The following is a 26,382-nucleotide window of genomic DNA, read 5'->3' as shown; positions in this document are numbered from 1 at the left end:
TGGCTTTGCGAACAAAATAAATAAATTAATAAAATATGAATATAATTTTAAACTATTGGAAAAGTTAACCCCCCTTCCAAAAAAAATAATAAGCGTGGAGTTTTAATCTATTCCCTACATTCTGCTTTATCATTCCGACGTTTTTTGTAGTTATCTGTTTGTGTATCAATAGGGGCGTCAAATTCAAGAATTGCCCCCGGTGGCAAACAGAAGTACCGCCCGGGCAGGAAAAGCTCTAGCTCCACAGACTCGAGATGATTATTTGCCAATGTAAAAGAAGACCTTCACATGGGCGTCCCACATCATAATGAAGGTTGCATTCTTCGTGACATGAGATGAACTTGGTGTGGGTGCCATTTACCTTTGTATCTCTATGTCGAGGCAACCTCGTACCTTGACGAAAAATCGCCAGTTAGTAGAAATGTGCCGGCAAAGTTATGCAAATTAACCGGGCCGGTCCCATCTGTTCGAAGACACCTAATATAGCGCGTCGATGCGTTCATGACAGAATTACGATTCATCAACCGACGTGGTTTAAGCCGTGATTATTATACCAAATACTACTCTTCAACAATCAGTATTAATATATGTATTAAATAGACCTGCTATGTGAACAATATATTCCATACCTATGTTAATAATCTTTACCTGTTGAAAAGGAGCAAACAAAACAACAAAATTAGCAATTTATGAATGATTTAACCCTGAAATTTCTTAATTAACTTTTAGAAATATTAATAAAAATAATTTTCAATACATTTTAATCTATAGCTTAACTGTATAAAATTATCTTAAATGAGCCTTTTCAATAGTAACTGATCACCAGATCTTCAAAACGCTAAACTTCTTTTACGAGAACGCTTCGAATATCAGTCAGCATTAATCATAAAATAAATCCTACAGTGTTCTTATCAAAGAACGTGAATAGACTTATTTTCATTCAAGTCCAGAGGTTCCCAGAGGGTTCAAAATAGACCTCCTGGATCAATGAAATTTTAAAGGGGGTGGATGATTATCAACGGGTTGATAGCCGAATATGAACCATAAATTGATCGGCATAATCAAGACACCACTAATTATAAAAAATAAGAAAAAGTAATTAATAGAATTGAAATTAATTGTTGATTGATATACAACATGATGCAAAATCAAATAAAATAATATAAGGGGGAAATACATAAAACATTATCTAATATATTTTAAAATCAATATTTTTATATGTAATTTTTATACAATATGTGCAATTTAAAACGCACCTCAAAAACCTCGCCTCACCAACAAAACCTCAAAAAGTAAAAAGAACGAAAAAATAGAATGGAAAAGAAGAAAAAACTTGAATATTTTTAAACGCCGTGCTTTAAAATTTCAGTTAAGCAATTTTATGCCCGACATTAAACAATTGCCATAATACATCAAACGTAGCCATAATATTAATTAAAACCGAACTTTCGTGTAATGTGTGATTTTTCTCCTCTTGAAATTTTGTTTACATTTGTAAAATTAAAAACAATAATAATACAAAAAATAATTAAGCTTAAAACCAGTTTTCAAAACTTCTGTTCACATTCTTAATCTAATTGATGTTATCTTTAGGTTATTCATGAGTAATTATTTGTAATATGATTACGTTGTACAGTGTATATTGCAGAAAAAAAACGTAAGGGTTGGGAAGGAAAGAAAGGTTGGGAATGTCGATTAGGCTTTGGTTTTAAGTACGTGCTGCCATCTGTTGGCGATTACCATAAACTTTCTTTTTTCATAAAATTTTTATTTACATATAAAGCTTCTTTTCTAAATAAGTATGAATACAATAACAGCTTTTCTGAAATACGCAAGTACAACAAAGAAAACATAAACGAAATCGCTGAAAATTATTGGCCTTACTACCAATTTATGCTCAAAAGCAGATTTTAAAAGTACTTTTAATAGAAGCAGCACTCTAATCTGGTATTGAGAAAAATCTGAATACAGTGCGTTTTTAAATATATAATTCAAATACTCAACATGACACTCCAAATGAGGTAATTAGGCGAGAGATAACGGTTGCCAACGAAAACCGGTGTAATGTGTAATGTATTGTGATTCTCCCTTAGCACTGTTAAGGAGGCACTTCTTATTTCGTATTTAAGATTTGCTTAGAGTATAAAATCGAGTCTAATATACCTTTCTCTCTTGTATTGAGCGCATTGTCTCTTAGTCGTCCTTTATTAAAGCATTACAGTTATTCTTAAACTTTATTAACACGATGAAACCGTCATAATTGACTACAATGTATAATATGTTGCTCGTAATTTTCAGATTAAATATTTTGTATGTTTTCAGATGCTGAAATAAAAAAACTGACATTCTTATTTAGTTTATTTTGCATTTATCTAAGAATACTGTAATACCTTAGTTTACGAACGCCTGTTTAGCGTTTCGGGTTTTCATCCGCAGAGAGTGGTTTTCCCCATGTGTAGCGTGTATACGAGCCAGTTTCCCTTAGAAAATCCTCCACGAAGGCATCCCTCCTCTTAGGCAGATAGCCCTCGAGGCTTTGCCATAATCACACACACACACATCCGCAGAGAACCCGTTGGCGCCGTTGCATTTTTACTCGCCAAGCTCGAGCCGAGCCGTAAACGTGATTTTTAGTGCATGTAAATTGAAGTTAGCGGGCAAAACAATATATTAAGCACATGGTAGTAAAAATTCACAGATAATACGCATGTAGATGTAAAACTAACCGGTTAAACGGGATATACGAAAATAAATTTGTATTAAATTCAAGTTAGCACAGAAGCATTTATAACGGAAATAAAAATTCATTTAAAAAACATAAATTAGTATTAATATACTGAAATTAACTGGTTAAACGTGATATACGAAAAAAATTTGTCTTAAATTACAGTTAACTCAGAAAACAATATATTCCTTACACCAGTTGTGGTTTGCTAATTTTGATGACTATGGCGATGCATCAAACTATTCTGTCATCTTATATAATCAGTAATATTTTTTGTTTCAATTTAATCATCTATTTATGTCACACCTGCCATCCTCTGAAAGGTTATTGTTAGAAAAGCATTAACAATATATTATCTTGTTAAAATTTTACGCCGTAAAAATTGATTTATTCTCATAATTTTAGATGACAATAATAAAAATAAAAGCATTACTTAATTATTTAAAATGCACATACACATTTTTGCGGCCTACGAAAACAAATTATTTTAGAGGTTGGAAACCTCATGGTTCTACTCATGGTTCTTAGAGCTGTTAATAATTAAGAACACAACGTGAACAGCCGTGTTACAAATTAGCATTCACCCCTCCCACCGTATTTTCTTCCTTTCATTCCGAACCTAGGCCCACCAGCGGCCGAGCGGTAAAATCGCTGAACACTGGTAGTTCGGTCCGAGGTTCGAATCCCGCGAACGGGCTGGCTGCATGGGCGTTTTCGTGGTTTTCCCCATGTGTAACGTGTATACAAGCCAGTTTCCCTTAGAAAGTCCTCCACGAAAGGCATCCCTCCCCTTAGGCAGATAGCCCTAGTGTGCTTTGCCGTATTCTCAATACACACACACCCACACACACACATTCCGAACCTAGAACCGGCATCTATCTACGAAAATATTTCTATCTATTCGTTGTTAAAAAATTCAAAAAAATAATAAATAAGAGAAGAATAATATAAATTTGCAAATGCAAACAACGACAGTGATATTTCAACAAAATTTGAACGCAAGAGGAATAGTTGCAAACTTCGAACAAGCGAATAGGATAAATACTCTGTGTTACCAGGTTTGAACTATTATCGTCAAAGTTGGCGATGTTTACATTTACCGGGTTCTCTGCGGAAGTGCTTCCAGCGTTTCCTCAGTATTAAGATTTTTTTTTCCATAAAATAAAGTTTAAAAAAAAAACTAAAAGTTGTTCAATTTTCCTTCTGCCAATGGAAAAACGATCGCCTGATAGCTTGCTGGTAACCTAGCAACGCCATCTCGGAGAGAAATTTCAAAATTACAACTGTGTCTTCCTTTTACAAATTCTCGTTTTACACTTACAGGTAAACTTACAGGCCCGGTACTTATTGAATCGGCGACAGACTTTTTGCCGCCCCATACTATCATTTCCTAAATTCCTAAAGATTACTCCTAAATTCCCTCGCACAGGCACCGGTTCTGGCGCCAGCCCTGCTAGGAACGAATTATATGGTAAAAACGAGGTATTGTCATGTATATGTAAAAAAAAAAAAAAAAAAAAAAAGTTTAAAAGTGTTTAAAAATAATTAAGAAAATGATACGGTGCTCATAAAAAATTCTAGATCTTATATTCGATATTTTTCTGATGTTACTATGTACCTGGCTACTACAGCATAATTAATCTGCATCAGCAAGCTGATATTGCATTTATATTATTTCCTAATAATGCTGCATATAAACAAGATCTATGTTTGCTCGTAATTTACTGCAGTGATGAAAATGCAAATTTGTAGAGGTCGTTTCGAATGATATCAAAATATTTAAAGTAACGTCTAGTTTGGCTTTGGCCACATTTGGCTGATAAGGAGAGCTATTGAACTTCCTGACGATAACCGCTACGAAAATTTTCAAGAATGATCAAACGTATGAATGTCACACTTTGCATTTGAAAAAAAAGTCACAAATGTCACACACACTGCAAATGTCACACTTTGCATTTGAAAAAAATCACAAATGCAAAGTGTGACATTTCGCAATCCTGCGCATCCTCCAGTACAAGGCTTACTAAATGACTCTCGCCCTCTGGCATTTACAGTCCTAGACTGGCAATTGCAATGTTAGATTGGTGGCACTGTATTGTTACCGAGTCCTTTGTTACGCATCTTCTGAAATTTAATGCATATATGCTAGCAAATTCCTGCCATATTCTACCACGTGTATTGTACCACCTGTCTCAAGAGCCGCAACAGTTTGCCGCATTTTGTTCGGCAATGTCTTCTATTTTCAGTCAGCTGCTGCTAAGGATTTTAGATACTTCGACAGGGTGAACAACTCTTGTGCAAAGGGTTTGACAGTGTATGTTACAACAGTGTCGTCTAGTAGATACTTCTGTCTCTAATATTTGCACTATAACATGAGGATTACAAACCATTTATTTGGCTTAGTATTACTTCAAAACTCTACTTGTTAGCGGTCAAACATGCCCGTGGTCAATGCTACCTAAACACTCACTACCGCACCACACGCATGCATTTCCAGGAATGCACCTTATGTCACAAAAACCTGAAAATTCACTGGTACCTTAGGTGTCAATCCCTTGCTGTAAATACCCACTTTATACGCTATTTTCTGTGAGTTGGGTGTGAATGCGAACCACTTTATACATTGTGTTCTGTGAGTTGCAGTGAACGTTAAATACCACAATTTCCACCAGTTGATTTGCTCACATGCTTGATCCCCCTCCCTGAAAGTTTCCTAACAATTGTCATCGGAAATTCCGATAATTTTTTTCTTGTGAGTAGATAGCATGCTACAATATGGTAATTCAATCTAGGTTCTTTTTTTCCACGTGTAACGTGAATCAGAGTCAGTTTCCTTTAAGGAGTTCTCACAAGTAAACCTTCTCTCCTTGATACCGGTTTCCTGGAAACCCATACATTTTCTGAAAACTTATGTCAGAAGGAGAAAAACTGTGAAATCTTAGGGGTAGAGGGACAAACGTTTAGGAGCCGTAGGGCACACAAAGTATCAGAAAAGTGTTGGAAACATAACACCAGAAGTCGCTAAAATGCTCATTTCACGTATTTATATGAACTAATAATATGGTAAGAAGGTGGGGATCTCTATATAAAGGAAGAAACAACTTGTTCAAAGGAAACATTATACGTTGGGATGTTGAAATGTGACTTACTGACTTCAAGCAAAATCTATTACAAGAGACAATCAATCTGCAAGTCATAAAATAAACAGTGAGACGGGCAGAAATACATTTCACAATGGGTACATTTTACAAAAGCGATAGCCTCACACTTTGCACACCCATCATTTGTCAATGAATCGAAGCGGTAATCCATTGGCGCAATCGACATTCCAGGTTCGTCGTCCAAGTAATCTGCCCTTATAAAAAGCATACTTAATCAAGTTCTTAAAACAAGGAGCACTGCATTGATACAGTGAAAAGGACAGCAGGGCGAGAAAACTATCACGATGCCAAATGTACTCCTGTGTCTCGATAATGATTGCGTCCTTATGTAACGAACAAAAGATTTGTAGTGTCTGAAAAAATTAATATCCAGAGGCTGGATCTTTCCCGTAAATCCTTCAGGTACCAGTTCCTTTTGTAGGACTTAAGCATCAGGTACTTCGGAAGCAGAAAATGCATGAACATCAGTGGTGTGGCTAGGGTGGGGCAAGGGGGGATATCTGTCCCCGGGCGCAGCATCCAAGAGGCGCCAAATTGATGCTACGAAATGTTTTAATGAAATGTTTTCCATTCTTGGCACACAGAAAGAGGCGCAAATTCTCCAGTTGTCCCCGGGCGCTGGAAACTCTAGCTACGCCCCTGATGTAAACAGTAATGAACAATTCTTTCAAAGTCTTTGAGTTTAACAAATAAATAGAACTTAACTGTAGTAAATGTTCTGAATACAAGGAACAGAGACGTCATTACAGAAATATGTCCATCTATACACATTTCAATGATACTGTGTGGGTTCTGTAACTCCTAAACGCTTTTCCCTCTGCCCCTAAGACTTTACAGTTTTTCTACTTGTGATATAAGCTTTCTAAAAATATATGGATTTCCGGAAAACCGGTATCAAAGGAGAGAAGGTTTACTTGTCAAAGACGGCTTTCTTCTTTTTAGGCAGATAGCCTTCACGCGCTTTGCTATAATTTACACACATTGTGTAAGGAATATATTTTAATTAAATTAAGGTGTATATGTATATATGTGTGTACACGCACACGCTTTAAATTTAGAACAAAAATATGCATAACAATGTGAATAAGTTATGATATTTTTGTGTTTCAAAGTTTATTTCTATACTGCTACTTATAACGTGTATTGTTTTCTAAAGTTTTTTCATACACTTTAAAATCACCGATACACCGATACACAAAGTATCGATCTTGACCGATACACAAAGTATCGGTCAACAATTTTTCAGCATCATATAAACTTACATAGGGTATGCCTTGTTTTTCTCCGAGTAGCATTCCCCCCTTACTGCTTGATCGTTTTTATTTTATTTTAGTTTTCCTTACTGTATTATCACGTGCTATTATTATAGAAGTTTTATTTCAAACGTAGCGACGAAGCTGCTCAGTAAATAGTAATGAACAATTCTTTCAAAGTCTTTGAGGTTAACAAATAAATAGAACTTAACTGTAATAAATGTTCTCAATAATTTTGCTGCGTTGCCCGGAGACAGGACTGAAATGGATTGCATTGGATTTTTCAATTATTTAAGAGACACTTAAAGGAAGGGATAGTCTTCGCCGATGACTTTCTAAAAGAAGCTGCCTCAAATTTGCATTATGTGCAGGGAAAATCATGAAAACACCTATGCAGCCAGCCTCTTCGATAGGATTTGAACCTGAAATGAACTATCAGTGAACTATAATGATCTCATCCGCGCGGCTACTGAAAGGCGACTCGAGCAAGAAAAATCCAAGTGTCTTAGTTACTATCCTTACACCTTTTACAGCTGAATTCTGTCGATTTGTACAAGCCGATTCATCTAATCCTCCCGCTCAGATCTCAGAAATGAGCCTAATATCTTTTCTAATTGAAAATGAAACTAGAGTTATTAAAGATGGCAAATTCTCTGCCCTACATCGCAGTGATCTTTTAACTATATAATTTTTGAAGTATGCATTTATAAAAACGCTGGAGAATATAATCGATGCTTTAGGGTTCTGAGAGTTCAATTAATGCATCTTCTATCTGCCATGGGTGAGAAGATGCAAAATTATGCAAAATTTATTACTTTAATAAAAGGTATATTATTATATATCTATTTTAAACTGTATAATATTCATTTAAAACTCTCAAGAATTCACTCCTGTCAGGTGCACTAAAGAATTTTCAGGTTCATCTGTGTTTTCCCACTTAGCCATGCATCAATTAGCACAGATAATTGGCAATTCGGTGTAGTATATCTTCTCAACCCTCTGAACTCCATTACTTAAATATTACATGCACATTATATCCTCAAAAAAAATAGATACATACACACGACAACTCTATTTCATATCACTTTAGAGATATACAAAATCATCTCATTTCGTCTCCAAAATCGAATCGCAAAAGAAACCACCAATTCACTAGTTTTAAATATTTCGTGTTTTGTAATTTGTGTAGTCTTACTGATTCTATGACGGATGATCGTATGTTAAAAGAAATACGGATATTTTCAAAATATAAATTTTACATTTAGTGAAGAAAAAAAGAAAAATAAAAAAGAGAGAGGAACAGAAGTGTTTTGGAGTTTTAACACTCCAACATCCTAAAAAGAAGCTCAGCATGCTAGAAGGTCAGATTTTGCTCAAAACAAAATGGTTTAAACGAAAACCTCAGTTTGATTTCGGACTTTTTTTTTTTTTTTTTTCAGCTTTCCCTGATAATGTTTTAAGGCCTTTTACACATTAAGCGCAATTTTATTCTGAATTTTGAGGAAAATTGCAGCTGCAATTTTTGCATTAGCTTTGAAAAAATAAATCTGGAAAACAGAGTAAAATTATTAGCGTAAATTCAGTTTCAAGTAACATAGTTTCAGTTCATTGCATAAAACTTTTGAAATCAAAACTGAGAATTTCTACTAAGCATAAATAACAATAACTTAACCTATTACCTCAGCATATTTTTTTTTTTTTATTTAGCACCGTATCACTTTGAAAATGATTAATACATTTTGCTCGGATTAGTGAAATTGTTGCAGATATCTGACCCTTAACATAGTTTTCTAGGTCAGGCTCTTTTATAGTAACAGACAAACGATATTGGGGAAAGCATCAAAGTATCATGGCACCCGCATTTTTTTGGCTCGTTAACCTAAATTCGTACATATATGTTGTCAAAAACATCTTCTCAGCTAGAACATAACTGATACAAAGTCGTTTTCAGTCACAATTTAGCTGCAGTAAAAGAAATAAGCTGAATTAGAATATCTATTACTTACTCTGAGAGCTGCAACTAAAATATAAAGAACGAAAAATGTTATATGTAAGTACGTTTTATTTACCTTTATTCTAATTTCTAACTTGCGGGTTATTTTAGCATATTTATATAAAATACGAGTACACTGCCTAAAGAGAATGATTTTGAAATTCTTTGAAAATATGCATTCTTTCTTACTCATACATTTTTTATCAAAACTGGACCCACCAATGGCCGAGTGATTAAAGGCATGAAACACTGGTAGTTCCGGCGGTTGAACGAATCGTGTGTATGCGGTTTTCCTGCTTTTCGTCTGTGTAATACTAATTCTTAATTTTTAAGAATCCTTAAAAAAGCTTAATTTTTTTATCCTCAGAAAGACATCCCCTCTCCACAGGCAAATAGTCCTTGTATGGGTTGGCCCTAATCCAATAATGTAGTCATCCCAATTACACGAGTTTGGAAAGAGGTACGCAGTTTTCATTCAAAAATAAACTAAATATACAAGTATTATTTACTTACCTTTATGGTTACTGCATAATTTGTTAAGCTGCCTTTACATTCTGAATGCGCAACAAGACTGAGAATTGATATTTCACATAAAAAGTGCTTTTACTGAAAACTGCATCACAGCTTCATGTTTTGTAAAATATATATTTTGTGTTTTTATTATAAGTTTCTGAATGTTTGTTTGGATAGATATTGTGACCTCCGTCTGGATTATGATCAATATAAATATTCTGAAAATAAATTTGAACTTTGTATTAAATATGTAGATTTCAATATTCTACATAGTGTTTTCAAGTTTTGCGTTCATTTGAATAAACCTACGGATAGAGAGTAGTTAAGCAAGTAAAAGCATTTAGAATCAGAATGTAAATAGCTTACGATAGCACTAATTGGTACGATAATCTTAAGTTTACAATTACGCATAAAGCCCAAAATTATCCGAGGCGAAAGAGAATGTATCAACATTCGGCTGATTCAGTATTAAAAAGGAAAAATGTACAATGTTTCATTCTGTTTGAACTTGAGTCTTCGAAATACCGTAAGCAACCACAATCTCTGTGAAATTCACAATAATTGCGAGGTACTCTTCAGATAATAAATAGTTTTGGTTTGGTTTATTTGATATGACAATGCACATGAGAGCTATATACCTAAGAGGAGGGATGCCTTCGTGAAGGACCTTCCAAATGAAACTGGCTCGTACCCCCTTTTACGCATGAAGAAAACTACAAAAATGCCCATGCCGTCAGCCCGTTCACCTAGAATCGAAACCAGGTCGAATTACTAATAGTTTAACGCTTTATCGCTCCGTCCGCTGACGGGCCCAGGTAAAGAAAGAATGTGATAATAGCATCAGTCTGGTTTTCTAAGGCAAGAAAATCAGTTCGTTCTTGTAATTTACCTTAAATACTCGGCAGTAACCGAGAGCTTCGATAAAGAATTTGAAAACTATTAATCACGATAAGTTGTAAAGCAATTGGAAGTGAATCATCCATTCAGGTACACTGTGCAAAAAAAGGGGGGGGGACAGTTCGATATCTCCCGTTCTACTGGGCCGATTGACAAAATTCAAATTGCTTTCTTCATGTTTCGAAAGGATATATATTAGATTTATATATAGTACTACTCTAACATAGGTATTTTGACACAGAATCAGACTTTTTCTGAAATAGCATGCCAATTTTTTTACATATTTCGATTCTACGACTCAAATTATGCCAGATTCCCAAGTTTTGTAAAAATAGCATGAGTAGTTTTTACAAAATTAGCTCTCAAAATTTTAGTTCCTCAGTGTTAATTGAATTTGGTATACATTTATTAATATCTCTTTCTTTTATTAAACGCTTTTTATTCTTCCTTTCACATTTCGAAATTTAGATTCATTCCAAATAAAATTCACCCATTTTTTATTATTTATTTTTAAATAATTTCTATAAATTTTTCGAAAAAAATTTTGAATTATAACCTACAAAATTTTTACCATCATCATAAAGTAGATGTATTTCTAAGCATACCTGCAAAAAATTAGAGTTTTTATTTTTTAAGATATACATGAATTTGCATATCGTGGAGTTTTGAAATTTAGCTTTTTTTTTTTTTTTTTTTTTTTTTTTTTAAAGCAATTATAACGCCAAATGTGATTCATGGATTTTGTTACAGTGAATTGCCACAGCTATTTTTAACCTTAAATTTTTACGGAGAATCAATTATATGAAATTTTTTCCCTCAATGATGCATAATAAATATTTATTAATACTATATGAAAAGCTATTTTTAATTATAGAATTAAAATTAATTAATAATAAAAGTTATTAAATAATTAATAAAGTTATTAAATAATAAAAGTTAAAAAAAATAATTAATTATTATTTTTAATAATTTTCAATTTCTTTTTTCAATTTCTTTCTTTTTTTCAATTACTTTCTTTTTTTTTTTTCTTTTCCTTTTATATATATATATATTTGTATGAATAAATTTTTACCTTCGCCGTGTTATCGTCTGCTACTTTACTTTAATTACATCTAAATAGAATTGTCTAAAACTGAGAATGTTCGTTTGATGTTTATTTTTACAATGTCTTTAAGCAAACAGCACTTTGGAATAGTTCTGGGACATTTCCAATCTGAAAAATCATTTAGGCAAATAGACGAAATTACTGGCCATTCTAAAAGCAGAATTCATCGCATTTGACGCAACTGAAACGCATTTCAAGCAAATGATATGTTTAAAAATTGACAAGAATGCAAAATTTATGGAAGTGTAACAATTGAAAAATCTTAATTTTCTTGTGTCAGCACTGAAAACAAATCTAGAAGGAAAGAAGAAAATTAGGGGGGAAAAAAGCAAAAAATTTGAAGAGCAATCTACTTCAAGAAAGTTGGGTGTTCAAAGAGAAAACACTTGGACTTGTACACCAGCAAACACCAACAACTGAGCAACGGAAAAGACAAAAATGATATCAATGCAGATTAAAGTGAAGTGCGACTGGTTTTCGACAATATGTTTGTATAAATTTAAATTACGTTATAGAACATCATCATAAACGGAGAATCCCATGATTTCTCTGTCGAATTATTTGAAGATTTAGGAATTTATACAGTGACGTATATGGATGTCATCTAAAGACGTTTTCCCTCTTGATGAAACCCGTCTTTCCTTTCATCTCATGCCTTCAAAATGCCTAGCCTGTAAAGACTCATAAAGGCTCTGACCAAATACTGATGAAATGGATTAAATTGGATTATTAAGTTACGGCAAAGCAGGGCTATCTGCCTAAAAGGAGGGGTGCCTTCGGGAAGAACTTTCTAAGGTAAACCAACTCGTCTACGCGTTACACATGAGAAAACCTTGAAAACTCCCATGCAACCAGCTCGTTTGCCGAGATTCGAACCCCGGAACGAACTACCAGTGTTCAAAGACTTTTACCGCTCGGCCGTTTGTGGGTCATTATGAAATGAAAGGCGATAACTTTATTTAAAATGAATGTCAGAAATACCAAGATGTTTCGAAAAGTTGGATGCTTTTTAATATACTTGTAGAATGCCTGAAGGAAAAGAGCAAGCCATTAAGGAAAAAATATAAGCTTTTGCATAAAATTTAGTATTTTTTTTAAATTTTAAACTTTTTTAATCTTATGATATTTGATTCTAATGACTTCAAAAATAAAATATTTGACTAAAATATGAATAATATTTTAAGTATTAAAATATTAAAAAATTAAATATGAATAATATTTTAAGAAACTAAATGTACGGTGATAAAATTGTGTAAAGCAATGGGTCATAATGATAAAACTATTTAAAGCAATGTATGCAGGTCATCCTAAGTTAAAATGTCCGTTATACACCTCTCTTATTCATATATATTTTTTGAACGGCCCATTGAAAAGCGTGTTAATTGTGCTTTACTGTATTTTCTCTTTTAATCTATGCAGTTTTCAAATGCATCGTAGTCTGAGCCACAAAGTATTCTTTCGAAAGAAACGCAATTCAAATAAATAAAATCAAATTCTGGAAAATGTATATTAACAAATATATTTAACCCTTTAACTGTCAAGTTATTTTGATGATTTGGGTACACAAATTGTGAAATTTTTTTATTGGAAAAACCAAATGTAGCCGAAATAAACATCTCCCGATATATAATCGGGTATGACAATACGATGCACTCAAAAAAAAAAAAAAATTACCCCGAGAAATACTCGGGCGTGACATTTTCGAACACCCGAGATAATCTCGAGCATGACAGTTAAAAGGTTAAAATGCGCAGTACGAATGAATAAATAGAAAATTTTAAAACAATTATCTGAAGAGACAATGCAACACAAATAATTAAAATAAAATTCTAAAAATTTAAAAACTACCTAAAATAATAACTATGAATTAAAAATATAGTATAAAGAAAACTATTTGAAAAAAATAAATGATGCACCTTTTATTTAAACTACGCAGTTCGAATGAGTAAATAGAAAATTTTAAAACGGTTATTTGAAAGAAACCATGCAACTTGAACAATTAAAATGAAATTCGAAAAAGAAAAAATATTTAAAATAATAACAATTAAAAATATAATATAAAGAAAAAGGGAAAGGAAAATAGGTTGCCATATAATTAAGAAGTTCGCTAAGTGAACTATTCTTGACGCAAACTGAAAAAAATTTTCCAAGACAAAATTTTGAATTTCTCCGTAAATTTCGCAACAAATTTTACAAAATTTAATATTTAGGCATAGTTTCAGTCGTAGAATCGAAATATGTAAAAACACTGGTATGTTATTTCAGAAAACATCCGATTTTGTGTCAAAATACCCATGTTAAAACAGTGCTATATATAAAGCTAATATATATCCTAAGTCGCGCTTTCGAGACATGAAAAACGCAGTTTGAATTTCGTTAATTGGCCTAGTAGAACGGGAAATATAGAACTGTCTCTTCCTCCCCCTCCCGCAATGTACATTGTAAAGAAAAAGGCTCAACTTTGGTATGCACATAGGGATCTGTGTTTCACAGATATGACGTAGTACTTTTTTTAAGGAATTTTTTTAAGCAAACAGAAATTTTGACTTGTCTGTAAAACGAAATTAGAAGCATAACTTCCCATCCCCTTTAAATAAGATATGCTGAAGTCTTACTAGAGCGTTGCTGAGAATACACACTTAAAAAATATATAGTATAATGAAATGTAATAAATCATAATTATCAAAATAATACCTTAAATTCAAACAGTTAAAAAATGGAAATATATTAATAATGAAATATAAAAAAAGGATACACAAAATCTATGAAGTTTTACTTTTTGTTTGTTTCTTTAAATATAACCACTGAGTATGCTTTTTATCGTTTAGGATACTTTTTGTATGTGTTTATAAAAAAAATAAAAACTCCAGCTTCGGTAAAATAACATGAAATTAGACAGATACAATATCATTGTAAAATAACCGCTTAATAAAATCAATGCTACCGCTTATGAAAATCTGGAATAAGACTTGGAACCCAGCCCACAAGAAAAAGCTAAATCGAGTTATTAACGAGAATATTTACAAATTCGGACAAGAAAAATGGTAGGAAAAAATACTCAGTTTGAACGAACCTAATGGGGACTTTTGGTCCTTCGTTAAGCTCCTCAAAAATAGTTCCACTATGAATAATCCTCTTCATAGCAATAACTGTATTGCATTGACCAACAAAGACAAGGCAAAAATTCTCGCTGATCATCTTGAGCAGCAATTTAAACCAAATGACTTACACTGTGACTATAGCTTCATTTATGACGTTCGCTACTTTGTAAAAGACTGGATAAATGCGCCTAGTGTCAGAAACAGGACTCAGTTCACCACCCCAGCAGAAGTGCAGGGTATTATCAAGACTGAAAAAAAAAAAGAAAATCGCCTGGTCATGACATTATCTCGAATATGGCTATTAAGAATCTTCCCCGCAATATTATCAATCATTTTATAAGCATCATCAACGCCAGTTTAGAAAATTCTTACTTCCCGCGTGCTTGGAAGCTTGCTCAGATCATTCTACTACCAAACCCAGGAAACGAAGTAACCAGACCGGACGGCTACCGTCCAATTAGCTTGCTCTCGGGCCTCGGGAAGATTTATGAGAAAATTATCTATGCTCGCTTGCAACCCTACTTTAACAGACTACCTTTGGAACAATTTAGTTTCAGAAAACGCTTATCCACAACCAAACAATTAGTTAGACTCACCGAGTTTATTGGCAGCGCCTTACATAACAAGCAAAGTGTCGCCTTACTCATGCTGGACGTGGCGAAAGCCTTCGACCGCGTCTGGCATGAGGTGCTCATTTATAAGCTGATCCAGCTAAATTTTGACCGGAAACGAATTCTGCTAATCAATTCTTTTGTTGTTAACAGAAGATTTTATGTCTCAATGGGTCAGGACATCTCTAGCGTCAGAAGAATGTGCGCCCGTGTAGCCCAGTAGTCCATTTTAGGACCTATTTTGTATCTTTACTACGTGATGGTCTTTCCTAAATTACAGAATGAACACAACAGCTTTTTTGCATGCTACGCAGATGATACTGCGTTAGCGATTAAATCTATCCGTTCGAAGCACGCTATTCAAAAACTGCAGAACTTCATACCTAACATTGAAGACTGGTGTATCAAATGGCGCGTCGCAATAAATGCTCAAAAGTCACAATTAATGATTATCAGAAGGCAAAGAAAAACTATTAATGCTAATCTCACTCTTTTTAATCAGACGATTCCACTTGTAAAGAAGGCAACTTATATAGGGGTTGTCATCAATCATAAGTTTACCTGGTCGGATCATATTGACAAGGTCAGACGAAAGGCTTTGTATATTATTCACCAATTAAATCCACTGCTAAGTTCAAGCTTGAAACTTCATCTGGTCAAAAAGAGGCACATCTACATTGCTATTATCAGACCGATGCTCTGTTACGCCTCACCAGCATGGGCCGCGGCCTCCAACTCAGAAATTGCAAAATTATAGGTCACCCAAAATAAGTACTTACGCCGGATTACGAATGCCCACTACTTTGATAGCAACGATACTTGCATAAAGATTTAAAAATTGAGTATATGGATGACTACCTGCAGCTTACAAACGAAAAATTCTTTGCTAAAGCACGTGAATGCATACATCTAAGCTCTTTAAATGTTTTTAATTATGAAATTCTGCAAGAAGACCACGATATTCGCCCCCTCGCGGCCCACCTCACCCGAAGTTCTAATTTCCCCACCTAAATACTGCACTGTATATAGTATAGATAGTGTATATAGCTTCAACTTCATTAATAGCATTTTATTTTATTTTGTTTCATTTACTCGGCATTATATTTTGTGTGTGTTCTCTCTACTTTCACATGTTATTCTTCATGCAGTATTAGCCGTTTGATTCCGGCGAAGCGCTATCGCGCTTCACTTGTCGTATGCCAAATATACGGCGCTTCTCTTGTTTTGTATCGAGAATGCGAAGACGCTGCTGTTGGTTAGTATACTTTACGCAATTATTGAGAGCAGTTGTAGTGATATCAGTAACAGTTGTTTTATAGGAATTGGAAACTGTTTTCATTTTTTTACCAAGTGGTATACTGATAATTACGAAATAACCCATGTCAAGTTCTGATTCATTTGAAAGTGACTATGTTATGAGAAGTGATAATGAAGAGTATAGTAATGACCTTGAAAGTGATAGTGGAAGTGACATCATCATTCGTTCTAAGAGATTACGAGTTATTAGTGATAGCAGTGATGATGATGAAGTAACTGCAAGTACCTCCAATGACGATATTATTGATGAGTTTTTACCCGTGGATACAATTTTTTCGAATGAATCGAATACTTTTTCTGAAGTACCTGGACCAAAGCATGCCCCTCCTCCTGATGCGAAACCAATTGAATATTTCAATGATTTTTTTTTTTCAATTTTCAATAATTTTTTTTTCAATTTTCAATAATTTTTTTTAAGTATACTAACCAACAGCAGCGTCTTTGCATTCTCGATATGAAACAAGAGAAGCGCTATCGCGCTGCGCCGTACTTTTTGGCATACGGACAAGTGAAGCGCGCGCCGGATTTTTGGATTATTCAGTTATGACAAAGCACACGAGGGCTATCTGCCTAAAGGGAAGGATGCCTTCGTGGAGGACTTTCTAAGGGAATTTGGCTCATATACACGTTACACATGGGGAAAACCACGAAAACGCCCAAGCAGCCAGCCCGTTCGCGGGATTCGAACCTCGGACCGAAATACCAGTGTTCAGCGTCTTTACCGCTCGGCCGCTGCTGGGCGAAGCGCGCGCCGGACTCAAACGGTTAGGTTCACACTTCGCACTATTTTGCTTCTCCATTTTACAACTCCATTTGCTTCACTGGCCTTGTTACTGTCGGCCACACACTTTTCCACCCCCTTAGTCCTCCCTTGGGATACCACGGTCATGTAGCATTCACATTATGTGCCATATAGGCAAAATTCCTGTTATTGAGCCGGACATGTTATGCTCGGATCGGATCAACAGTTCGTTCAGTTCATCCATCTACAACGTGCTTTTGTTGTTTGCTTCAAAATGTCCAAACGCAAGGATTTAAACTTTAAAGATAAAGAATTGTTGAAGTAATCTGATGCTTTACTAAAATGCAGCCAAAGTAGAGTTTCTGTACATCTCGCACTTTCACAATTTGCATTATGTATATTGTTGAAAAGAAGCAAAGCAATTTCGGATGAACTGAAAACAAGTGCAGATGTCTCGCGTAAGCAGAAAGTCTAGCGATGTAGAAACTGCATTCTTGGACTGGTTTCAAAATGCCAGAACAAGAACGCCACGATATCGCAAGAAATTCTGTATCAAAAGGCAACAGAATTCGCCAAAATGCTGGGCGCCGGCCAAGCGGTCGAACGGAAAGGACAGCAAATTCAGCGCCGGGCTCAACGTGTTAAAAGTGAGTCATCAACTGACCATAAAAAATTAAACGATGTGTTCCTGTGTTATTAACGTGTAATATGGATGGACCAGTCAAAAAGACTCCATTAGTCATCGGGGCAAGCACAAACCCTCGTTGTCTGAAAGGAATGAAGCATTTGCCTGTGACTTATTGCAACAATAAAAATGCTTGTATGACAAGTAATATTTTTAGCGATTTTCTTGCGAAGTGGGATGAAGCAATTGAGCAAGACAAAATAGCGCTCTTGTTATAGATAACTTCGCTGCCCATCCAAATGATCTCTCGTTGAAGAACATACAATTATTTTCCCTTCCTCCTAATACAACTTCCATACTTCAGCTATTAGATCAGGGTGCTATAAAAGCATTCAAGAGACATTACAGGAAGAAAGTGGTTCAAAATGTTATTAATGAAATTGATGCGACTGATGCATTCTGTTCTTTTAAGGAAACTGTGAAGTCAATTCCTCTCTTTGATGCCATGCATGTTATTTTAAGTGCGTAGGAGGAAGTAACTTCACAAACAATTTTAAACTGTTTTTTTAAAAAGCCGGCTTCTATCCAAACCAAATTTCTGGAAACTCTCAAGATGTACTAGAAGACAAGTGTGACTATGAAGAAATGCATGATGATATCTTTATCGAATATTTGGGAATCGACGAAAATATTCAGACTTGCTACGAAAAAAAGTGATGCAGAGATCGTCGAAGTTATTAGAGAAAACAATGGAATTAGTGAAAATGAAAGCGAGTCAGAAGATGAAATTCTCGATCCTGTACCAATAGCAGCAAACACTCGACAGGCATTAAAAATTTCGAAAAGAACGCTTGAACTTAAAGGCAGAAATACAGAAAGTTAAAAGCAATTTTGTTTCTTGGACCAGTGTTGAAAAGCTACTAACAAGAAATGTACAACAAACTCAAATGGATAAATTTTTTAATAATGTTTGATGTGCTTACATATTGCACTGATCTGTGCAACATGTTGAAATAATTAAAATTTTTCTCAATTAAGATGGCTTTTGTTATCCAGGGAGGCCCACCAGCGGCCGAGCGGTAAAGTCGCTGAACACTGGTAGTTCGGTCCGAGGTTCGAATCCCGCGAATGGACTGGCTGCATGGGTGTTTTCGTGGTTTTCCCCATGTGTAACGTGTATACGAGCCAGTTTCCCTTAGAAAGTCCTCCCTTCCCTTAGGCAGATAGCCGTAGTGTGCTTTGCTATAATTAAAATACACATACACACTGTTATCCAGGGAAAAAGTTTTATTAAAAAAAAAGTGTACGTAATTTACATATTAAACAGCATATCGAAAAAAAAGCATTAATCTCAAAGGCAGGGCCGTATGCAAGGAGAAAGAGGTTCAGATTTGTGCACATTTCACTTATAAAAATTCTTGAAATCTTATATAAAAGAAGTCTGTTTTTAAAAATTGTATTTGTATATCCCCTGAAAATATCCAACCTAGTATCCCTAACTGAAACGAAACCTTGCGTGCGGCTTAGCACCGCATACAAAACTCAAACGGTTTATATAATCAAATAAGGTCGGAAAGGACGTGGTCATTTTAAGAGGTACCTAGTGTCATATACGATTTCAACAGATTTTATTCTGTTGTGAAAGAGGTATCAGAACTTATCTGAACTCCTGATTTTAAAGGAAGAAACACTGCAAAAATGTTAACAGAATTATCCCTTGCCTTCGAGGCCTGCCAACAGCCTATTGGTAAAGACGTTGAACACTGGTATTTCGACCTGTGTTCAAGTTCCAAGCGAACGAGCTAGCTGCGTGAGAATCTCCTCATGAGTAAAGTGGATATGAGCCAGTTTCCTTTAGAAAATCCTTCATGAAGGCATCCTTCTCCTTAGGCAGACAGCCTTAGCATGCGTTACCATAATCAAATAAACCATCATTAGCTTCTGTAATAAGACCTCTTCAATTTTCATGATATATAATAATCAGAAACAATGCAATTTGTGGAGATAGCAAACTTTGCTTAGCTTTTGTTCATAGGTCCGACAGAGCGGGTTGAATCTCCAAAATATAATCTTTCAGTGAGAGATGTTTCGACATGTGTCCATTAATAACAGGAATGCGTATTTATACACAAATAACATTTATTCAGTTTTGAGCAAAATAATAAAAAGCGACAGATACATTAAAGATATACACAAGCACACAAGAGACAGCTATAATAATTAAGGAATAAAAAAAGTATCATGAAATATCGTTTTTGGCCGTGGTCGGCGCGTGCCTTGGCTTTCCTGGGGTTACTAGAAGTGAGTTATAAAAGATATTTTTCAAAATATTTAACTAATATGCTACAATCCCCCCTTTATTCATACATTTGAGAAGAGGCTCGAGATTAGATTCTTAATCTCACACGTTTTGGTTTGGACAATGACTTGTTAAAAATACCTGCAATCGTGGAATTTGATGTCATTTCTTTTGATGTTGATTCCTATATTGTTTCTAATTTCCTTCAAATCTTTTGTTTCGAAGGATTCGCTGAGACATTTAATTAGTTCTTCGATTTTATCTTCGCTTTTGCATGCTATAAGGATAGGAAATCATCGACGGAGACAATAATCATTATCGTGTCATTGCATTGTTTCTTTAAAAGCAAGCATGCGGTACTCTGCGAAAAGGTGCTGTTCTTTAGCACTTCGACCCTTTTACTCCATGCTGTAGTGGCCTACCTTAAGCAGTAAAAAGATTTTATTCAATTTGCAAATCTTTTCATCTGGTCCTGATTCAACTGTGGCTTCCGGTTGTTGCATGCACATTTCTTCTTCTAAATTTTCATGTAAGAACGGTGTACTGACGTTTACATGCCTCGCATGCATTTTACCATATGCTGCGAAGCAAGCAGCGTATGGTAAAATGTACGTGAGACATGTATGTTCCGTTCCACACAGCAAGAAAGACCTGATGGTTGTAGGTCGAACTACTGATGCAAACGTATGGTCGTAGTCAGTTCCACACATTTTTTGACTAAAACCTTTTGCCACTTGTCGCGCCCTTGTAATGATAATTTCTTTCAGCTTGAAACTCCATCGACATCCAATTGGTTTCTTTCATACAAGAAACTCAACTAGTTCCCAAGTTTTATTTCGGGATAAGGAATTGATTTCTTCGTCAACTGCGAGTAATAATTTTTTCCTTTTCTTTGGAATTCAACTTATCCAACTCTTTTTTTTTTTTTTTTTTTTTTTAATTCTTGGCAATTTTTCCTTTTCTTTGAGCCCCCCCCTTTCTCAGCTGACATGCTCTGCCTCGTTTTAGCCTATTGGCTTTCGCCCACCATAGTAGCTAACACCTGTCTCCTCCTTCCTAAGACGGAGTGAGATAACAGAGTGTCTAGAACCGTGGATTCAAAACCACTTACTGAATCAATCGTTAAAAAACGCCGCAGTTGCTTTCAGTAGCAGGAGCGGATATAAGAGTTTGTTGCTGTTGTTGTTGGCAATTTTTCGGATATAATTTTAGGTTTTTTTCTCAGTTTCTTCATTGTTTTATCGCCTTCAACCTTCGGACGCAGGGAAATTTCAATATTTTCATTCGCTTATCATTCTTCGACAAATCTTACACTTCTACTGACAATTATATGGTTCTCGTCTGAATAGATTCTGTATACTTTTGATTGTTGATCGTAACCGATTCAAGTTCCTTCAGCTGCTTTTCTCGTCTAATTTTCTTCAGTCTTCCTTATGCTCACATGCATAGGCTGTGCAACCAAATTGTTTCATATGAGCTAGATTAGGTTTCTTACATTCCACGATGCTTAAAGGGATCTTTATCACAATCTCTAGTTGGAAGGCGGCTCTTGATGTAATTTGCTGTTGTGAGAGTTTCATTCCAGGATTTGTTTGAAAATCGGCCTTGAGATAGCGAGACTGGTCATTTCAATAAAGCTTCTATATTTCCTTTCACTCGCACTGTTCTAAGGAGATGAAAAGGGAACGGTAAGTTGATTTTTGGTACTGTTAACTCGATAGGAATTCCTCCATTTCTTTGCTAGTATATTCATCGGTCTTATCAGTTCGGATAGTCTGTATGGTTCTTGCAAATTTGTTTCTGGTTATATCAACTAATTCTTTTAATTTACTAAGAAATTCATTCTTTTCAGCAAGCAAATAGATGACGGTGTATCTTGTAAAGTCATCACCAAAGTTTACAAAATAAAATTTCCCCAAATACTTTGAGTGGGCATAGCCCTGCTAATGTCACTATGTGCAAGTTCAAGTGGTTTGTTTGCACAAAGGCAGCGGTTTTTGGGTAAGGAATCTGCTGCAGTTTATTCTTTATGCATTGTGAACAGCTATCACTATGAGCGCAATTATCTAATTTTATTCCTCTGGCAAGATATCCCCTAATTGTCTGATTGCGTCATAACTTCGATGGCCTAACCTTGAATGCCACATTTGTATACTGTACTTTGTAGAATAGTAGTTTTTAGGGGTATACTAAATACCTTAAAAACTGAAATAACTAATGAACGAAGAACACTCAATTTGTTGAAGTTGCGTCTACACACAATAAAGTGAATACTTTCTATCATATGAGACCGACTGCTACACCCGGTAGAGACAATACTGGAAAGTTACCGATCTTATAGCAAAAACACTAAGAGAAATATTTAAAAAATTAGTAATAGACGTGCACAGCATCACTGATTTAATATGAACTGACGACCTACACGCATCAATAGCTTAATTTAGCTTAATTAAGAGCTCTGAAATACATAACCCTCGACATCGGATCATTTTCATAAATACGTCATTAATCGCATATGTGACATTATAAAGCAGATGTAAATTTACTAATAAACTAACACGTAAGAGAAAGGTAGAGTTTATTATATTACGAAACTCACGCAACAGTAAAACAGTACGAACATGACAAACACAAAATAATATTCTAGAATTAGGAAATCTGAGTACAAATACTTATACATACTCAGTGTATCCCTATCGGCAGCAGTATTTATATTCAAGTCAGAAATTCGTGAATGACGTTTTGCAGCATTTCATGTTATTGCATTGGTTGGATATATATTTCGCATGTTATTGCATTGGTTACATATATATTTCGTATGCTTACTTAAATAAGACTGGTTCCTAGATCTTTAAACTTTGCAAAATGGCAGACTGTATGCCTGGTCTTTCATCCAATCTCACAAGAAATCCAATGTGGTTAAGTGAAATGAACACAGTTCCACCCCACATTTACTTCCATAGCTATGCCTGGTTTTTCATCCAATCTCACAAGAAATCCAATGTGGTTAAGTGAAATGAACACAGTTCCAGTGATCCTGTGCCTGAAAATGCCCGATAAAATTTTCGCGGTGACGCTAGTTGATGTGGCGGAATGCAGTATGTTGGAATAGGCACAAAATGCAGATAAACTAACAGCAGTCATAAAGTAAATCAAGTACTGTGGCTTGCAATAGTTCCAAGTATCTTCATCCAATTAACGTTCTGTGGTATAATAAGGGTTCTATGAGAGTTCTAATGGATTACTGCACCTGATTACAAATCTTTTTTTACAATACAATATTAAGCTCACCATTCACGCAAAATTTGTCATCCAAGAGCAAATGTAAAACCACACACCGCTCTGATGGCTCGCGTACAGCAGAGTGGGTGAGTTAACGCATAGGACAAAATTGCTATTTGCACGTGCAAATGTCGGCCTACCTGAACAGGGACGATTTGTGATCAGATCTTGACTAAGGCAGGGGCATGCGGGGCAGTTGCCCCGGGCCCCTACATCAGAGGGAGGTCCCAAATCGAACAAAAAGTTTATTTTACGTTTCCTTTTTTAATGAACTTTTTTTTATACAAAATATCAGTACAGTGTAAAATCCGCCAGTTTTATGTTAGCTTCTTCATTAATCTATCGTATGAAAGCAAAAAAATCTGTATTTCGTAAATCCATGGCTTTCTACAGCGTAATTCACTGATAAAATAATTACCTTTCTTAAATAATGAAGTTTGTTTTGTTTGTATGCAATAAACAATTAAATACTCCTACATATGAAAATAACTGTTTAGAGATTTGCATATATTTCATTTGAAAATGTACTAATATTTAGTTTATGAGATTTAGAAGTTTCTTTTATAGACAGATGCTTAAGATAGTTGTAGCTTTAGTTTTAAGTTTAAATAGCATTTTGAATTAACGAAAAATACCATAGACAAGTTCTATGCACTTAACGAATAGGCTAAAAAGCTTTTTTTTTTATGCATGCCGCATCGTCTTCAGAGCATATCTGGTTCTGCTTCTTGTTTACCTCTCGGCCGTTGTTTGGTAGGTATTACCAAACTGGATTTGTTTGACAAACAAGAGGCAGAAGCAGATGCACTTATGTTATGAAGACGATGCAGCATGCATCGAAAAAAGTTTTTTAGCCTATTCCCTAAATGCATAGATCTTGTCTATGGTATTTTTCGTTAATTCAAATTGCTAAAAAAGTCTTGACATTTTCTAATTATAAATTTAAATAGAATTTTTGTCTAATCTTGGTTCTTCAGATGTGCTATATCCTTTTAATGTTGGACATAAAATTGTCAGAAAATCAATAAAATGGACAGAACGATATTTCATCTGAAGTAGCGAGGACTTTATAGCTACTTTAGGTTCTAGTCAATGTTCTTGTTATATACGTATAATAAGGTGAGAAATTTAAATACCTCCCTAAAGTTCGGTTCTTCATTACTGAAGTAGTGAAGCAGAGGAGGGTCCCCAAAGAAGTTTTTGCGCCGGACACTAGTTAAAGTCGGGTGCTGTTTGTAATGCTTCCTCTTTTTCTAAGACGGCAAACATATAGCAGTCACAGTAGGATAAGAACTATTAGGAAAACGTAATACATACTGCCGTGTAGCTTCTTTTCCCGACGACCGCATTCGTCATACAAGGAAGCCATCTTGCAGGGTTCCCCGTATGAATAACTATGTTTAGACTCAAAGATCCAGTCTACGCACTGTGTGATTAAGCTTCCCTGACTTTTAATTTATGTTTCCCAGTGAGATTTGGTGTAGGGTTTGGATTTTCATGCTATCACCCATCCATCATCTTTTGGAGGCAAACTCCTTTTAAAGACTACGCTTTGCGATGACATTAACGCCGTATGCCGGTGATCGGATAGTAGGTGATCTGCAGTTCAGGAATTCTGTTCAAATTATCGGTATATTTAAAGCATCATTCCATGCTAAATCGGTGAACGATGTACAGATTTACTGACTTTTTCCGTTATCTCTCATAGTTTTCGCTAATTCGGTGCCATATGATAAAGCATAGCTACTTTAATGTACATAGCTACAACTTCTAGTTTTCTGTGCTAGAAGTTACTTCTGGATAAGGACTTCATTATACACCTCGCATGTACAGAGAAATAAGTTTCCACGATATTAAAAAAACATTCTTAATCAGTGTAACTTTGAAGCAATATTGTTTTTCATTACTAATTCTAATTAAAATTTATTTCTAGGTACATTTAATTCCCGTTTTATTCATAACCGCTACTTTTGCAAAGGAGGATAAGATTTTAGTTTCAAATTCAACAAGCCAGAACTTGAAATACGAAGAAAATACTGATGAAGATTTTAGTTCCTCTACGGTTTCAGAAAGTGTTCAAGATTCCATTGGCATGCCAGATTATCACCCGAAACACCCTCATCAAACAAAATCAAAGGATTCAGCAGCACATTTACAGCCACACAGACGTCCAGTCTATGAAGTTGTAAATCAACCATGTTACCCAGCTGGATGCAGTGGCTACGGGCATAATGGCCCATGGAGACAACAAAGCAATAGATTTGTACCATATAATAAATACCCATATGGCACCAGACACAGAGGAAGATATCCACCTGTAGAAATATATCCAGGAAATGATTATATGCGGCCAAGCTATGACCCACGATTTGGTGATTATCGCTATGTACCTCGCATGCCACCGTATCAAAGAGATAGGTACGGTAGCTATGGTGTGTATGGTCAGCCTCCATACGGTTTCGATTATATATAAAGAACTGATGCGTCAGCTTTATGCAGCAGTGTTGAGAAAAGAAAAATAAAGCTCTTAACCGATATATTTCCAGACGACTTCGTTTTCTTACAACCATTTTTTTTAAATAAATTATGCACTAAGTTTTTTTTTAATTGAGACAAATGTTTATAAGTATTTTTTAAGTCACTGAACATTTTCGTCTATAACGTGTCGCACATTTTTATTTTACGCATTCTACATCCTATACTTATGAAAAAGATGAAGTTTCTGTCTACTCATAATTTAAACGAACTTCCTCACTGG

At 35.0% G+C, this 26,382-nt stretch overlaps 1 protein-coding gene across 1 annotated transcript; it reads left to right on the top strand.

Moving 5' to 3' along the window:
- The first annotated feature begins 9,034 nt into the window (after positions 1-9,034).
- Positions 9,035-26,161, top strand: LOC118202207 (uncharacterized). Its single transcript, XM_035374368.2, has 2 exons — positions 9,035-9,189; positions 25,558-26,161. Exons 1-2 carry the CDS (start codon positions 9,181-9,183, stop codon positions 26,095-26,097), a joined length of 549 nt encoding a protein of 182 aa, XP_035230259.1. The 5' UTR covers positions 9,035-9,180; the 3' UTR covers positions 26,098-26,161.
- Positions 26,162-26,382: the final 221 nt, after the last annotated feature.

Source organism: Stegodyphus dumicola, chromosome X2 (genome assembly GCF_044657685.1).
Source record: "Stegodyphus dumicola isolate Sdum_Otavi_A_Nest chromosome X2, ASM4465768v1".
In the NCBI taxonomy this organism is placed as follows: Eukaryota; Metazoa; Arthropoda; class Arachnida; order Araneae; family Eresidae; genus Stegodyphus; species Stegodyphus dumicola.
Note: the sequence above shows the minus strand (reverse complement) of the source record. Positions and strands in the feature narration are given on the sequence as shown.